Source organism: Neopsephotus bourkii, unplaced genomic scaffold (genome assembly GCF_033783945.1).
Source record: "Neopsephotus bourkii isolate Nb327-2 ecotype Australia unplaced genomic scaffold, CSIRO-AGI_Nbou_v1 NB_620, whole genome shotgun sequence".
In the NCBI taxonomy this organism is placed as follows: domain Eukaryota; kingdom Metazoa; phylum Chordata; class Aves; order Psittaciformes; family Psittacidae; genus Neopsephotus; species Neopsephotus bourkii.
Window position 1 is genome coordinate 1,511,444 of NW_026901120.1, and position 17,878 is coordinate 1,529,321.

The 17,878-nt window shown below is 41.7% G+C and overlaps 1 protein-coding gene across 1 annotated transcript in view; it reads left to right on the plus strand.

Moving 5' to 3' along the window:
* The first annotated feature begins 3,998 nt into the window (after window positions 1-3,998).
* The window catches only part of SPOCK1 (SPARC (osteonectin), cwcv and kazal like domains proteoglycan 1), a 281,728-nt gene continuing 267,848 nt past the window's right edge, over window positions 3,999-17,878 (plus strand). The window contains exons 1-3 of the mRNA XM_061352067.1: window positions 3,999-4,140; window positions 4,661-4,930; window positions 5,218-5,385. Coding sequence (XP_061208051.1) covers window positions 5,218-5,385 — 168 coding nt within the window. The 5' untranslated portion in view covers window positions 3,999-4,140; window positions 4,661-4,930. The remainder of the gene's footprint in view (window positions 4,141-4,660; window positions 4,931-5,217; window positions 5,386-17,878) is intronic.

Below are 17,878 nucleotides of genomic sequence, written 5' to 3' on the forward strand. Positions count from 1 at the left end.
CTCAGTCCTAAAATACACCTCTGACTTCTCTAAGTGCTAGGTCACTTTATTGTTTCCACTGTTCTTTTGCTTTAGTTTTCTTATAGTTCTCTACCCTAAACGGTGTTCAGCTTTTACTTTGACCAGGACTTGTTAGTACTTGGATTCATTTTAATCTGGGATATTACAACTAATACACACCAGCAGAACATGTTGTAGGATCTTTCCAGGTCAGTGGATCTTTTCTCTTACACTGAAACCACTGACATTGGTGTTAAGTCCTTCAGAAGGATGAGAACACAGGGAATTGCACCAACTGCAATGTCTCCAGAGCATCTGACACCACTTTGCCCCCTAGAAATCCATAGTTTTCCTGCCATGTGACATACTTACAGTGCTTCTGCTTGCAAAGTTCCAGGCACTGCTGTCATAAAATGTGGATGTTGCATAGAGGAGAGGCCAGGAGCAGAGGTGAATCAAGCGGTCAAATCAGAACCTGTATTTGTAGTATTTTTAAAGAAGAGGAATTACGGTCTGTTGTGAAATGAACAAATATCTGGGGAACCTTGTATGAGCCAGCAAGCACTTATTGCACAGGTTAAACTAGCTTTTTTCTGCACAATTGCCCGGCAGAGCTGACAAAGCTGAATTTGCAGTTCTGAGAATCGCAGGAGGAAATAAGCCCCCTGTCTATTAAAAGGACACAGCAGTATATGGAAGATACAAAGGGATCTTGAATACAAAGGTCTGTCCCACTGCATGTACCCTTTTAGTGATATATTTTAAAATCCAGTTAAATTGCAAGATTGAATTTTCCTAATCCAGTAGTGAAAGGCTCTGGTACACGGTAAAGTACAGAAACGTACTTTAAACATTTCTTACTGTAAAGATTTTCTTTCCGGAGTGAATGTATTAAAAAATGAAGTCAATGGAATTGTGCCTCACAGGAGGAGGGGAAAAACCATCAATAAAAGTCCACAGAAGATTTTCAAGGCTCTGCTACAAAGGCTGCAGCCACTGCCTTGAGAACTGTGGAAGCAATCATGAAGTGATTCTCACTGCCAAGTATAACTGGGGGATGCAAAATCCTTCACGTAACAATGCTTCTGTGCTATTACTACTGACCTTACACTGCTGGGTACACAGCTGCTGGCTACTGGCTATGATGGGAACAAGCTCGGTGCAGCTTTAGGGAGGAGTGGCTGACTTGATGCTCCAGGCATCTTTGTTTTGGTCAGGGGGAAAGATAAACGTGCTTCAGTTTTGTTGCCTGCAAGACCGGTGCTGAAGGCTTTTCCTGTTAACTGAAAGTCCCAGAGTGACCTATTATGACAACTGCAACATTCCTCTGCATGGGAAATTTAACTGGAGATCTGGCCCTTCATTCCTGTGTGTGTGAAATGCTTTTTGCACCAGGAGGTTCTGCTTCCAGAACGAACGCAGACAGGCTACAGCATGGAGGATCTGGCTGGGGTGTAATTACAACTTCTGACCAAATGATTTATACAGTTGAAGTGAAATATCAAGTAATATCCAAAATCAATACCGTGGCACCTTTTACAGCTGCAGGCACACATAAAAAAAAAGTGGGTTTTAGCTCTTCAGTCATTGTTCTAACTTGGAACAAAGGAGCTTTTTATATCCAAAATATCAAATAGTTGAGTCATCCACTACAGAGAGATCTCTAATATATTCTTGGATCAGAATTAGAAGCAATTTAGCACTGTCCAGAGATTTAAAAAAACCAGCCGACAAGGGTGTTTCAAATGGGTGATAAACAGTGTGGAGGTGAAACGTTGCAGCTGCTAAGTGATGGAGATTGCTATCAGGATTAAACAGGAAGCCTGTGTTTTACTGGATCAAGAAAGATTAGCCATGTGTTGAATATGGGATTATGAAGTAATTAAATAAATGAAGACATATTTCTGACACAAATATGCTACGAGTAAAAACGTAATTAGTCACTTTACATGCAATGTTTCTGTAATTTATCATTAGGGTCTTTGACTGGCAAGCATATCAGCCTGCTTTACACTGAACAAAGTCTACAGAAGCCACTGAAGGACTGAACCTGGTTTACTGTGCTAAGTGTGTTTCACAGGGATGAACTAACTGCTGCTATACATATGTAATGGGTAGAACTCCTATGGGGTTTGGGGGAAACAATGTTCTGCTGCTTTTTGCCAGCCTGGCCTGGCAATTCATGAGTTGAATGGTCAAGGGGGGGTTAAACTGGTCTGACCTCCAGTGGGATCAGAAAAGTATCAGTGCTGTGCAAAAGTGGCAGCCCTGATGTAGTTCCTTGTGCATAAAAGTCCTCTCATATTTAGCAGGTAATGTGGTTTGTGCATGGCAGTGCTGAAAGGCAGCAATGTCTGGGGTGAAACACATGAGTCAAATGGAGCTGCATACTGCTGAATGGCAATAGATTTCTGTAAGCTCACAAGGGAAATCTCTTAACTGTGAGATTGAAGATGGTGCAAGATCTTTAATGCCTGTGCAGAGAAGACAAATTCTCTGTTGTTAAAGCCCTTACAGAAAAGGCCCATACAGAATAAACTGCACAGTACTCTGTTAATCCAGGTAAGAAAGGAGGAAGCTTGCGTTCACTCACCCTGACAGGTAGAAGTTAAAGAAACCTTATTTGTCACTGAAGCTGACAGTTTCATAGGAACATCCGTGCACAACGGAGAGGTATTTGAGAGGAATAACTACCCTGGACCACCACCAGAAGAATGGTATAGCCCAGTATAGAAGGGAAGATGGAACGGGGCATTTGGATCTGGATTTACATCCAAATCTGCAGGGTTTGGTTTGGATTTCCTCTATTTGTTGCTTTTATTGGGTTATAGTTTGCCCTCCTATTGGCATGTAGTTTTCATTAGATTCTATGCACACCAAGTAGAGAAAATAATGCGGGGTGCTTACGTGCAAATGTGCTTGTTCTCTGCTATTAAAATTAATAGAACCTCATTGTTTTCTCCAGTCCCAAAGGCTTTTATGTGGTTATGCGGTATTTAGGAACTGTATTTAAAATCAGATCTAGGAGCAGAACTATATATTGAGTTCAGTGCTCAGGTACAGCAGTAAAAACTGAATAAAAGTGACCCTTTTCTGTGTAACTAAAGGAATATCTGATGTGTCTGTCTGGAAAACGTGGTGTGAGAAATTGCCCAGCCCTGTTTCCCCCCTCCTCACCTGACAATGGAGACCTTCCCCTTTCTCACTGGAGAATGTCTCCTCCTTTCCCCTTCATTCCCAGACCAGTATTTAGTGTGAGGTGTCCCTGCCCATGGCAAGGGGGTTGGAACTGGATGATCTTAAGGTCCTTTCCAACCCTAACTATTCTATGATTCTGCCTTCCATTTGCCATCATTTACTTACTTTACTTCACTGTTCCCATCCCCCTTTTCCCCGGCACCCCTCAGGTGGCCTGGGCAGTGCCTTACTTCATGGGGCAGAAACCCCTCCGTGGCATGGGATAGGTTGGCCAAGGGAGGAGACCTCCTTGTCAGAAGTAATGACGAAACCTGGGATGACTTCTGTGCCTTCGGAATGTTGTTACTTTTATAAATAGTAAAACCATTGACTCAAGGCAGTCATATTATTGGGTAGTTTCCAATGCCTAAAGGGGCCAACAAGAAATCTGGAGAGGAGGTTTTGACAAGGGCAGGCAGTGATAGACAATGGGAAATGGTTTTTAACTGACAAAAAGCAGATTTAGATTAGATATTAGGAAAAACATCTTTATTGTGAGGGTGCTGAGGCGCTGGCACAGGTTGCTCAGAGAAGCTGTGGCTGCCCCATCCCTGGCAGTGCTCAAGGCCAGGTTGGACACAGGGGCTTGGAGCAACCTGCTATAGTGGAAGGGGTCCCTGCCCATGGCAGGGGTTGGAGCTGGATGAGCTTTAAGGTCCCTTCTAACCCAAACTATGCTGTGATTCTCTGATTCTACGTCCTCCCCAGGCTTATAGAAGCTGACATGTGTTGGTGTTTTCATGTTTTTACAGCCAGTTTTACAGCTCCGTAACTCCTCAGGCTGCAGCAGTAGTGAAGCCCCCTCTCCGAAGGGGCGATCCCATCATTCCCCACAGACACACAACGTGCCCCGGCCCCGCAGCCCCTTCAGCTCACACAGCGACCGTTAGAGCGACAGTTAGAGTGACCGTTGAAGTGACCGTTAGAGTGACGGTTAGAGTGACCATTAGAAAGACTGTTAGGATGACCATTAGGATGACCTTTAGAGTGACCGTTAGGATGACCCTGAAGGGTGACCGTTAGAATGACTGTTAGAGTGACCGTTAGATTGACTGTTAGAATGACCGTTAGATTGACTATTAGATTGACCATAGATTGACCGTTAGTGACCTTTAGAGTGACCGTTAGATTGACTGTTAGAGCAACCATTAGATTGACTGTTAGATTGACTGTTAGGATGACCATTAGAGAGACTGATATAGCGACCATTAGAGTGACCATTAGTGTGACCTTTAGAATGGCTAGTGACCGTTAGAGTGACCGTTAGAGTGACCGTTAGATTGACCCTTAGAGTGACCGTTAGATTGACAGTTAGAGTGACCGTTAGAGTGACCGTTAGATTGACCCTTAGAGTGACCGTTAGATTGACAGTTAGAGTGACCGTTAGAGTGACCGTTAGAGTGACCGTTAGAGTGACCGTTAGAGTGACCGCTACAGACGCCTCTCCCTCAGGCGGGCGCTCGAGCGCGCTCCGCCCCTGCGCTGCCTCCGCGCTGCAGGTAGATGGAGCCAGACCTCGGCCGCTGCCGCCCTCCCGCCTCGCCGCGCACACACACGCACACACACGGCATCGCCGGAGCCGCGGAAGGAGCCTCGGCGGGGTCGGTGCCGCTCCGACCCGCACAAAGGACGGGAAGAAGAAGGAAGAGGAGCGCACGGTGCTCGCAGCCCCGGCCGCTGGCACTGCCTGGAGGTAAGGGCTGCTTCTCCGCCCTCGCAGCCAAACTTCGCGCAGGCAGCGCTGGCCGGGAGGCTGCGCTGAGGTTTCACAGCGCTGTTTCCCCCTGCCTGGTTTCTGCCTGGCCGCAAGTGACCGGTTTTACCTTTATTGTTGTACCGGTGTTGCTGCTCCCGCCCCTCCAGGCTGGGCGGGTCCGGGCAGGTCCGGGCAGGTCCGCAGGCAGAAGTTGGCGAGGGGAGACGAGGCTGAGCTTGGGTCCGCTCTGAACTTCGCTGCCCGCTCCGCTCCTCTCCTTGCAGATGTCGGGGGTGCTGGTGCTCGCTGCCTGGTGCTTCCTGCAAGTGGAGAGCCGGCATCCTGAAATCATCACGAGTAGCAGCAATCATGGCAATTTCCTGGACAACGACAAATGGCTGAGCACCGTTTCGCAGTATGATAGAGACAAGTACTGGAACAAATTCAGGGATGTAAGTACTTCGTTTACAGCATGCTTCCTGTTCGTTTCGTTTGAGCGCAGCATCGTTTCAGTGGGTGGCTGATGGCTTTTAGAAGCGGTGGGTAGAGGACTGCGGTTTAGGCAACCGGTTGCTGCTTGTACGGGGAATGTTCAGAGCTGTTTGGAAGCCAGACGTTCTCGATTACCCCATGGATTGGGGCAGTTTGGGCTCGTGTCAGCCTCACTGAGAGCATATGGCCTCCTTTGAGGAGGAACTTTGAGTGAAGTTTCTGTGCTTGCTGCTAAAGAAGGCACTTAAATGTAAAATGATGAAGCGGTGTGTGTGTAAGAAAGGAATAGTTACCACTTCAGGCCACAAGGTGGTAAACAGGGAAGCTCGTTTTGCCCGCAAATCTGGTGGAAAACATTTTATTGTCAATTCTGCTCATAGAGATCTTTGACTCTGGTATAGGGTTGGAGGAAGCAATGCTTTGACTCGGGTTTTTTCCAGCCTGGAAAACAGGAGCATCTTCAAGATGTGTTATGACTTCTATCTGTGCAAAGCAGACCAGTTAGGGTTAAAATTAATTCTTGAATTCCCCTAGTTTAAATACAGTTGTGTACATTAAGACAGGGACTGGGGGAAAGGAAATGCAATGCTGATGGCAAACATAACATTTACTGCGTTCCTGGTGAGGCGTGTGTTGTCTGTATGTTGAAAAGCTGTCTTAGAGCGCAGACAGAAAACCCTGCTTCGGTCTGCTGAAGACTGAGTAAAGGAATCGTTGCTGTAACGTTAATCATGAGCACACGGAGGTTAAGTGTTCTTTATTGCATGGGATTTGTGCGCTGTGGCTGCAGTGTGACAGTGGGAAAGCGGAGAGTAGAGCTGGTCAGCAGTCCTACTGCTACTCTGTGAGAATTCGTTTGTTTGGGAGGCTCTGGTGTTAAGCGTTTGTTTCTGTGGTGTGAACAGTGTATCTGGCCTTGCAAAGAAGTCAGAGTATTACAGTTAAACGTGACCTGTCTCTGCCTCGCTTGTTCTCTGTTTTTCTCTAGTTGTAGTCATCTGTGTCTGAGAAATCATGCTGCTTTCAATCTCGGTGTAACAAAGTAGGGCCTTAAGAATGGTATCAACAGATACATCAGAATGTATATTTCTGTGCAGTCACTGAGATAACATCTACCTACTGGGGTGACTGGAGTTCTCATATAACAGGTATCTGGAAAAGCTTGTGCTTGTACAGTAACTACTATTTTATTAAGGGGATTTTACAAGTAATACGGTTTCATAGATTTTTAAGAGACGGCAAGGGAATCTCTGTCAATATCCTGTTTAGGCTCCTGAGGAGTGCAGGTTAAGGATTTCATTTGTTAATTTCTATGTACAAGTTGAATTCAGCAGCACTTGAAAATGGTATATTGAATGAAGGCCTGACAGATTAATCTGAAAACACTTTTAACTAGGGACAGATTTATGGCAAGGGATAAATGTATGGCAAGGGACATCTTTCAGTAGTCTTCTTTCAAGCTGAGGCCTTGTATTAATCGCACTTACTGAGCTTAAAGTTCTTCTTTTTTGAAACCTGGAGGCCTTGCAATTTCTCATCTTATTCCCCCAGTCTCCCAGGTGCAATTGTCAGAGAAATGATTCCTCTTCCTGTGGAAGATGTTTGTGAAGATTTCCTCTGTCATGCTTTAACGTTTCAGAACTGAAAATGCTTTTTTAGGCTTTCCGAAAATGCTGACCAAAACTGTAAAGCCTCAAAACTTTTTCCTCATAAAATGATTCTTTCTGTAGGAAGAAAACCCCCAAACCTCTTAACCAGTCCTCTGACGAGCAAAAGCAAATGGTATACAGTTCATGTTCAGTTTAGGTATCTTTCTACCCAGCCATCTTTATGGTTCTATTTAATTACTTCAAAGCTAGCATGCTACCAATGCATATGATTATCCATTAAATATTTTATGGGGCAAATTAACAGAGACTACCAATAACTTCCTGCTAAGCTTTTTCCAAAATGAAAATACAAAAAGCTTGCACATGTAATTAAGCTCATAATAACTTGCCTTCAACCAAAGTAATTTATTGTCTCATAATCTTCTGAGAGGTTCTGTGTCCACAGATGATAACATGCATGGGTAGAGCTGCTGCCAAGGTAATAGGTATAACAGAGACAGCACGCTTCTTGCATGCCATTAGAAGAAAATTAGTCCTTGCTTCATGGCTATGCTGTTGGAGATAGACTGTTAAAAGACTGCCTGATGAAATGCAGCGTAACAGCATTAACTGATGTGTATGGGGTAGATAGACTAGCATTTCATTCATAATGGTTGAATTGAAGGGAAACTGTCTTCCCATCTTCCCTTAGTTCCCAAACTGTAGCTATATGTACCATACATTGTTACTAGATGAGGTTCTTGATAATCGGCTGTGCACAGGAGGCTGGAGTATAGAAGTAATGTTTCAGTTAAATCCTGGGGTCTGACACTACAGCTACTGCAGAGCAGGTGGCTTAGTTCATACCCTGTAAATCATCAAAAGCAAGGTTGCAGTCATTATCATGATTACCTTCAGTAGCTTTCTGAATTGTTGTTGTATTACATAAATAAAATTGCACCAATATTTACATAACTGTCTTTATGTACAGTAGGAGAAACACATGTGGAGCTAAGATTTGACTGGTTTGGATGCGGTGACTTTAAACTCTATGTGGCTGCAGTGTAAACATCAGCATACACCTGTGCCTATAGTTCTGTCATAATGTTGCAGTACTTGATAATTATTTTACAGATGAAATAAAATTGAATATAAAATCTTAAATTGGTTTTCTCTGAACTTTTTCAGTTCTTCTTGTCAAAATCAATTGGTTGGCCAGCCTTACTGAGCTGTGGTCCAATATGGCCTCATTTGAGAAGACAGATATTGATCTTTTTTTTTACTATGACCCATATTTCTTTTGGGTGAAGACAGCATAGTAGTTGCACTTAATGGCCCAGCAGTCATTACTCTTCTGGGAAAAGAGAGCACAGAAGTACACCTCATTTGATGTCTGCATTACATCCACATAAGCAGGCTAAATTTTTAAGTCTGTCTGAATTTAATAGTGTGAAATGGTGACCTGTCAACACTTCCAAAAGGCCTCGAGAGATCTCTTTAAAACAATACAGTCTTTTTTTACATGATTTGAGTACAATTTGTAGAATGTTCAAGTACTCCATTTTTAAAAACAGCAGAGCCTGTAAATGTGTGTTGAGACCAATGTGACTGATCTGTTGTGAAGCACATGCTGTTGAAAATCTTGTGTGCTGTCTAGTATCAATGATGGTCTAAATGTCTAATGTATTAATAGGCTTTCAGTACCATCTGAACTCGATATTCCTGTCTGTCTTCTGCCCTCTTTTCCTTGTCTGCCATGGACTTTCTATGTGACCATTGACAAAATCCTAACTGTCTTAATTCCTATTTTATAGCTAGGGAGAATAGTATTTCTCTTCCTACGAACTGTTTTATTCACCTAATCCAATATTATTGGGGAATGTGGCTTGCTATTTACTTGAGTAACTGACTAGGTCTAGTTTAGTAAGTGTCTAATTCAGTATCTAATTCAGTATAGTTATTGCTAGAAAAGAAGGAAAAATAAGCCAGGTTGGAAGGACCTGCAGCTATTTCCTTTGCACAGACTTCAGGCTTGGGAAATCAGACATCAGGGATATGAGGAACAAATCAGATCTTTTGATATCATGAGCACAAATATTAAGGCCTTGATCTCTCAGTCAAATCTGCTGAGAAAGATCCTTTGGCTTAAGAGGATCTTCAGCACAAATTTGACACCTGAATGTGAAGTGAATTCCTGTAAGTCTCAGAAAACATTTAGTATGTGAGTAGCCATACAGGTAATTGTAATAGGTCACAGAGCAGCTTATCGTTGTGTTCACAGAGGTTTGGCACAGGAGACATGGAATAAGTGTCCTCTTAGTGCTAGGCCTGTCTGTAATCAAAATTATATGAACAGACTAATTCTATTACTTCTACTTGGACTTATAACTATTATATTATTAATGCTTATCTATAAAAAGGTAATAAGTTCAACTAGCTTTGAATTAAACTGCAGAAAGGAAGAAAAAAGAAGTTAAATGAACTTGGACGATATCTAGTATAAACTATAGAAGGAATTTCTGTGAAGTTGAAAGCTAAGACTCTTGGCATGAACTCTGGTTTCAGTGCATGCTCATGCATGGCAGGCTGCCAGGCCACGTTATGAGCATTAACTGAGCTGTTTCTCTAAATTTTATTGCTTAAAGACTTTCAGTCCAGGCTATCATGTTAAAACCGCCATGCATTATATACCTGGAGATGCTTTGAGACTGTGCATGTCTAAGAAGCAAGGTGTGAAATGTCATTGTCTGTGTGTCTATGTATCTCAGAATTTATTGTGGATAGATATATATAACTATCAGCATTGTGGATAGTTATATATAAAGTAGATTACATTGGATACCAGATTTCTCGGGGGGGGTCATAGATTACCATCCACTGATACAATCCACTGAAGAGACGATTTTGTCAGTTATTTATGTACATCACCTTTCTGAGCCTATGAGTTTCTCCTTGCGCCTGTTCTGGAGCACAGAATGAGGTGGTAAAGCAAATGCAAGCCTGGAAGAATACAGGTCCCCCAGCTCTTAGCCCTGTCACTGATGGATTGTTGGATTTTGGCCTGGCTCTTCACACTTCTTCACTGCTTTCCCTGTTGTGCTTACCTTTGTCTGATTTGTTTAGCCCTAAATTGGAAATGTGGTAGTGAAACTTGATAACAGAATGTTGGAAAACATGACCAGTACTGAGAAGGGTTGGAATACCAAGCAGGCAGAATTGGAAGACCTTGGGAACTCAAGTAATAGAAATGAAATGAAATTTAGAAGTACGAAGTAGAAGGTCATGGAATTGAGAGCTAACATGAATTTATTCTGGGTCCTGACAGCTCAGCTTGAAATAGATGAGAAGGAAAACCTGTGTACTTTCATTGATTTGCAGAGTTATTCTAAGTAATGAAAGTAATGCTACTCTGAGGAGAGCAAATATATTGTAGGAGTGTATAAAATGAAAGATTTCTGCTTCTGTTGAAGACATAAAATTGTACAATTTATAGGAGAGGATACTTAATTACAAATGTTATGAGCACTTTGGATCACTGAAATTAAGAAAGGAATTTTCTGGAGTTGGTGAAACAAAGGCCTTACAGCATCACAGGGGATAAGAGCTTGTTTTAAAATAATATGCTATATTAGGTTACTTATCAAAGCTAATTGCATAAGAGTAGATTTGCTTCAGAAGAGAGGTACAGCAAAATCTGCTTAGTGTGAAGCTGAGATAAAGAAATAAGTAGATAATTTTTGATGAAAATATTAGTCCACCCATAGTGATGTTTTAAAAACTTATCTTAATGAGCACTTCAGTTTCAATATGTAGCTTGTATTTTAACAAAAAAGGTCATGATATAGTAAACTGTAATGAAAGAACCTTGATTTGTTGATTCTAGAGGCCCTGCAGGCTTGTGTCACTTGTGTCTGTTCATTAAGTTTAGTCCCTTGCAGATGGTTGTCTTGCTGCCTACCCATACAGCTTCTAGAGTGGTGGAACCTGACCTGTGATACCCAAGGATCCTCTGATCCTTTGGGATTTTTGAGCTAACAGTTCATTTATATAGAGTATGTTCCTTCTGCTCTTTCCTGTTAGATACCTGCCTTCAATGTGATCTTGCTGCCAAAGACGCAACCATTTTCCAGATACCACCTGATATGCTAGATCATCGTTTGGGATTGCATTTTATTTTTCTATATTGTATTTAGGTCTGCAGGTGGAATGAAATATTTTTCTGCCAACAGTTTTTCACCAGAACATCACGTTTTCTACTTTCTTCACTTGGAACCTAAGCACAGGTTTTCCTGTGATTCGGTAATCAGTACATTCAATATGTACATTCCTTGAGAAACCATTCAGGCCCTGCTAATTATGTAGCAGTGAAGACAATCATACAGAAGATTACAGTGCACCTCAACACCTACTTGCTGGATAATGGATACACTCAGTCAGTACAGTGGTGAGATTATGTGATGGGACACAGGCACCTCAGGCTTATTTCTCATGAGATTTATCATTCCAAGCTCACCTTGAGGTTTAATTGAAGGTGAAGGTAGTGTATATGGATTCTAGTGGACAGAAGTACGACAGAGTTGAAATGTGATTTATAACTACCCAGACACTCTTAGCATAGGTTGTCTCTTACACCAGTTCTTACTCAACAGAGGGACAAGGCTGGCATATAAATGTGATTGAAAAGTAGAGCTGAGATGTACTTGAATGAAGTTTAAAGGAATAGCAGAACATACTATGCGTGTGTAACTCATTATCATTTTCTTCCAAACAGGTATGCTTATTAAAAATGCCCTTCTCAAACTTCACACTTTCCTTCTGCAGTGGACAAGGGGAAAAGTAATGGCATTTATGTCAGAATAATTAGCTTGGAAGGTACAGAGAGCCAGCTTTTTGTAATTAACTGACACTTATCCAGGTTCCCTAGGAATTACCCAAGACTCCAAAGCTAAATAGGTCACCAGAAAACTAGTGTGTAGTTTCTGTATTTCATGTTTCAAATAACAGCTTGAATATTTTCCTCCCTTTCTGTAGACTGCAGTCAGAAATAATATCCATGATAGTTTTCACTAAGATGTTTTATAGGGTTTTTTTTAAGTAACTATTCTTGTATTTTGCTGTTTCCCTACCCCACCGTTTTATAGAATTTGTTGTCCGTAGGGGCTCACTTTATTACAAATTTAATCTGTAATTTTGTCAGGTTCCTGGGAAGTGAGTCTTCTGTTACTTTTCTGGATGGGGAATGTATGTTTTAAGAGTTGCAGTGGGAACTATAGGAAATACAGTGATGCAAAGAGCATGCTGCACCTTTGAAGGACAAAAGAGAAATACTTTGTTTCTTGATCAGTGGTTAAAAGAGTAAAAATAGTGGAAGAGCAAGTTTTGATGTATTGGAGTGTCAGTGCCTGGGGGGAGAGGAGGAGCAGAAAAAGCCCAGCAAATCAAGACCCGGCACACAGTAGTGGGATAGATTTTGGTTATATATTTATCAAACCATACTCTTTTAAAAGGAAAAAGGGGAAAAAAGCCCTTCACAAATGAGCCATGTGTCATGTCAAACCATGTCGGTGTGATAGAAAATTGGTGGATTAAAAATAGTCTCAGGAGGCTGAGTTTGGATGTGTTTGTAACAACTGTTATCAGGCTTAAGTTTCCATGGGTAAATAATATCAGATTTATTTCAGGTAAATTGGCTAGGCTTAGAGTTGAGAAAATCAGGCTTGTTATTCTCAAGTACCAAAAGGGAAAGCTTAGTTATGATACTGTGTTTTGAACATCAGGGAGATTATTACCCTTCTTTTTTGTTTCAGGTATTTAGCTGTTTGCTCTGCACTGATGGTTTTAACCAGGAGGCTAGAAGTCTGTAGTTTCAGCCCGTTTCGGTCTTCAACAGTGTGCATTTTTGAGGATAAGATATGATACTGTCTGAAATTGGGGTCAGGCAACTGAGCTGCTTTTTCAGCAGCTAGGACTTCATAAGGGAAATGGAGGGCAAATATTACATCTAGGATATGAAAACTCTTTTCTTTTAGAAAGCAGCCCTTGGATAAACAGATGTTTAATTATGTCTTTCCCTGTGTAACCAAAAATGAGATTAATCTGAAAGAGCTGTAATGAAGTCTTGGTTATGTTGAAGCTCATGACTTTTGTGAGGCCTCAGTTTGATTCTCATATTCCTCATCTTCGTGTTCTCTTAGACAAAGAACAACTGTACATGAAAGAGCAGTTAGATTAGACAGTTCTCTTTGGCTGTTGGAGGACACTGTGTAATTGGAAAAGGCTGAAGGATCAGGTGTCTGGCCAGCTCCATCAAAGTCCCTGGAAGAATCAAACTATCTGAAAATCAAACATTTACAAAGTACACGTCACGGATTTCAAACAAAACAACAAAGTGGAGCTGAAACAGAACAAAGTTAAGGTAATGCTGCTGCCTCAAGTGTGGATTTCTGTACTTCTGGCATTTAACTCTGTGCCAGCTTTGCATAAGGGCTTATTCCTGCCAGGTTACCAAGTTGTAACTCAGTCTGTCATCAAGCAGGTAACTCCAGCAGTTATCATTGATGGATTTTCTGCTGTGGGTTAGCAACTAAATGCATTTGGACTGAACATCTAACTTCTAATGCATTTCAAGGCCAAAATAAGATTCAAAATTCACTTTACAGATAAATTACTAAGCTACTGAATGGAGGTTTTGGCAGGGAGTTGATTGGTCTTTATCTGTCACTTCTATAGTTTGGTTTGTAATCCAGGCTAACAGAAAATCATTCTCATTAAATGGGCATAAGGGGCATCAATTAATTCTGTGATTGTAGCTGTCCTCTTAATGAACTTGATGTCATAAATCCACTTCACTGATTGCTTTCTCCTGGGCAGATAGAAAAATGCTTTATTAAAAATTACAGTAACTATATTCAGATTGGGTTTTGAAAAAAGGTTTCAATAGATCACGGCATGCAGTTGAATTCTGACTGGCGCTGGGATTGGCAGAGGCAGTGGCACTTGTCTGTCTATGCAGGGTGGTTTGAAACTGCCTAGTCAGGAAATCCAGCTGTGTGTACGAATTCCATGTGAAAATGCACAGCATATTCTGTGAATAGTTTGTATGTGCTTTTTAGCTTGGAGACCTGTCTCCATCCTTCCTTCCCTGAGTTTGCTTGGCTGCTCAGAAGTTTATTTCAGCACTGTCTTCTAGAATTTGTTTATTGTCCTCCCTGCCTTTCTCTTTAAGTTGCAGCAGTCAGAGAGCTTGAACCCAAACAGGAGATTGAGGTAGAGGCAGTTGCAGTCACTGGAACTGGGCAGGAAGAGGCTTAGGTTTTTAAGAGAATGGAATGGGGGGGAGGCTGAGAATTACAGTTCCAGTGAGTGGAAGATGTTTTTAGGGCAGTGTTTTCTGTGTGTGCTAGGGATGTTGAGGGTCTTGGTAGAATTTGATTGCAATCGATAAATGTTAATAAAGATCAGTTTTAGAGAATGGGAAATTTCTGTCATCTCTTGTTTGATGATAAGAGTCTGAATACTGATTTCCAGGATGGCTGAGAAAGTTGGGGCTGTTCAGCCTGGAGAAGGCTGTGTGGAGACCTCATAGCAGCCTTCCAGTATCTGAAGGGGGCCTATAGGGATGCTGGGGAGGGACTCTTCATTAGGGACTGTAGTGATAGGACAAGGGGTAATGGGTTAAAACTTAAAACAGGGGAAGTTTAGATTGGATATAAGGAGGAAATTCTTTCCTGTTAGGGTAGGGAGGCACTGGAATGGGTTGCCCAGGGAGGTTGTGAATGCTCCATCCCTGGCAGTGTTCAAGGCCAGGTTGGACAGAGCCTTGGGTGATATGGTTTAGTGTGAGGTGTCCCTGCCCATGGGAGGGGGGTTGGAACTGGATGATCTTAAGGTCCTTTCCAACCCAAACTATTCTATGATTCTTTGACTCTGTTCATGCTCTAGCATCTGTGTAGGCGCTGGTACTGACCGTGCTGCAGGCAGCGGGGCCTTGTGGGGCCAGGACTGCCAAGTGGGGCTCAGAGCTGTCCTGTGCTGAACCCATACACTGCACCTGGTCTGGCACCAGCCCACTACTGGGGCATTCGTTACTGCACTCACAGCATAAAGAGATGTATATCTAGATTAGACAGATGTAGAAGCAGAAGATAAAGCTAGCTCTGAGTTATCAATCAAGCTAATGCCAGATCCATCAACAAATGTTATGTCGCCTAAGTCCCAGAGCAGTGCTCCTCTCCTGAGCTATGCGCTGGGTTGGATTACAGAAAGACAAAGCTAAGCAGATCTCTGTTCTTCCTTTGGGTATGTGTGCCAGTATCTGACAGCACTGTTTATAGAGTCAAATTCATTTGTTTGCTAGCTTCAGTCAAGGTATAGAAGAGAAAAAATTTATTTATTTCTAAGTGAAGTCAGGCTAACTAATCTTTTTTATGCTAGCCAGGCATTATTTATCTATTTATCTACTTACTTATTTAGTGTGGGGTAGGTACACCTCTAGTTTGACATCATATTGAAGTCTCGTTATTTCCTGTTAAAGCAGGGATATTAGGCAAAGCAGATTTCCAGTGTCTTGTTTTATGTTAAACTACAGCTGGTGAAACTGGTGACTGTTTGGATTTATAGATCAACTTGAGCTTTTCAAAACTGGTTTCATGGGGCTAAAAAAGAAGTTGTTTCACACAATAGAGTGCCAGAGTGCTGCATTCAATAAGGATATCTATAGGCACAGGATAATTAGTGATTTAAATACAGCATTGTTTGCCATGTTCCGTAAACACAACCATGAATCTCCACATTATTGTTCACTCAGGACAACAGCATCCAAAAAGAAATTATGTTGCATTTAATTAGAGTAGAAATAAAATAAACTGAAAAAATACTGCACAACTTTCAGTCATGCATGTAAGTGCAGTTCTACAACATGAGGGAAACTGGTAAACCAGCTATACTTGCTCATAGGGAAGTATATAGTAATCCAGATCAGTGGCCACAGATTTATTAGTCTATTCTTGCTTATGTAACAAAGCCTGATATAACAAGATGCTTAATGGTTTATTTTCACTGCAATATGAGGCAAGATAGACTGAAATATGGGTTCTTATGTGACACAAATATCTGTTTTTCTATCGGGTCTCCTTTTCTTTCTATAAAGCCTGAAACATGAAGAGATGCTTTGTGTCTTATGCATGTATCTTATCTTAAATGCTAAAATGATTGGCAGAGCAAAGATTTTGTGGCTTGTAATGAACTTCTTATAACCTGAGATGAAAGGTAATCTTTCTTCCCCAGAGACAGTGCTGCTAGAGATTGTGAGTAGTCATTTCCTGTTGAGGTGCAATGCCTTGTAAAACAGAAAAGACTGAACACCAGTACAAGAAACTTTAATGGGTATAAGTAGACAATTTGTGAGCATTCATAAAAAGATAAACGATTTCAGAACCATTTTAAAATCTATCGAAACTTCCACTTCTAAAGCAGCATCTGGCATCGTGAATAGCCCCATCTCTGTACGTGAAGGAAAAATATCCAAACAACTTCTTATGGGCCATATTCTGCTATCAGGATTTTTTTAAGTAACTGCAGAACTTCCTCATTAGTTTCTGTTGAGATGCTCCATCTGTGGTTTAATGGCAGAAGATGGCCCTGTGTAATCAAGAAGAAGTAATATTCTGTTACAGCAGGGCAGTGTACAGAGGTAGATGTGGCATGTGCTCACTATGGCTGCAGCTTTCATTAGCAATGAAAGAAGATGCAAACAGGAAGCGATTTTGAAACCTACCCCCATTATTGTGAAACCATTACTGATACATCAGGGATGGTGCAGTTGATGTCTTCCATCCAGAGTGGTGCAAGATTGTCTATAACATTTGAACTCAATTAGGAGATACATAGATATAAAATAAGATACTAACCTGAAGCCTTAGGGCATGGCTGATTTTAAAGCTGAAGCTTCCTGAAATTAGGAGTTACTGAAACTGCAATGATGGAATAAATGTATTTTCCTCAGTCTCTCCTTAAAAAGAGAAACTACAGGTGCAAGCAAATGAGGGGAAAAAACAACAACCCAAAACAAAATGAAAAAACAAAATGCCGAGAAACAAACTAAAACCTGACAACAACAAAAACCCCCAAACAGCAAAACCCCCCAACCGTACAATCTGTGTCAGAGGCAAATGAATGCTGGATAATTTAGTGGATTTAGAGGAATCCTGGCTTAGATGGAGACCTGCTCTGTCAGGTGAGAAATCGTGGCTGGAACCATCTTTTCTATAGCCCAGGAACCTCCCCTCATTAAAAAATGCTTGGCAGAAAGAGAAGATGAATAACATGGCATGTGTTTCTGTGTGTATCTAGGTAATCAATTTATAAAGACAGAATGGGAAAGAGGTAGGTAAGGAATCACAGAATCATAGCACGGCTTGGGTTGGAAGAGACATTAAAGATTATCGAGTTCCAACACCCTGCCATTGCCAGGGACATCTTCCATTAGAAGAAAAAAACATGTTCTGCTTCATTAGAGAGGATCTCAGAATGGTGGGTTGATGACAGTCAGAGGGAGAGGAGAGCAGAAGGGGATTTAGAGGGTATGCAACAGAAGGTTAGTTAGCTGCTGATCAGTATTCTGCATGATCCTGACCTGGGTAGCAAGTGTTCTTGTCAGCAAAGCTACTGGTAAGCTCTACCTAAGAGATGTTTGTGATTCTGGGCAGAGTTGTAAGGATTCTCTTGCTGAGTTTAGGCAATACATTTTGGACTCCAAGCAGTCACTGCTGGCTTGTGGCCAGATGAGAAGCTATAAACATCTGCCCTTATGTGGTCTTCCTACTGTGTGACTTGTGTGTTGTGTCGTGGGTGGCGTTGCTTTTAA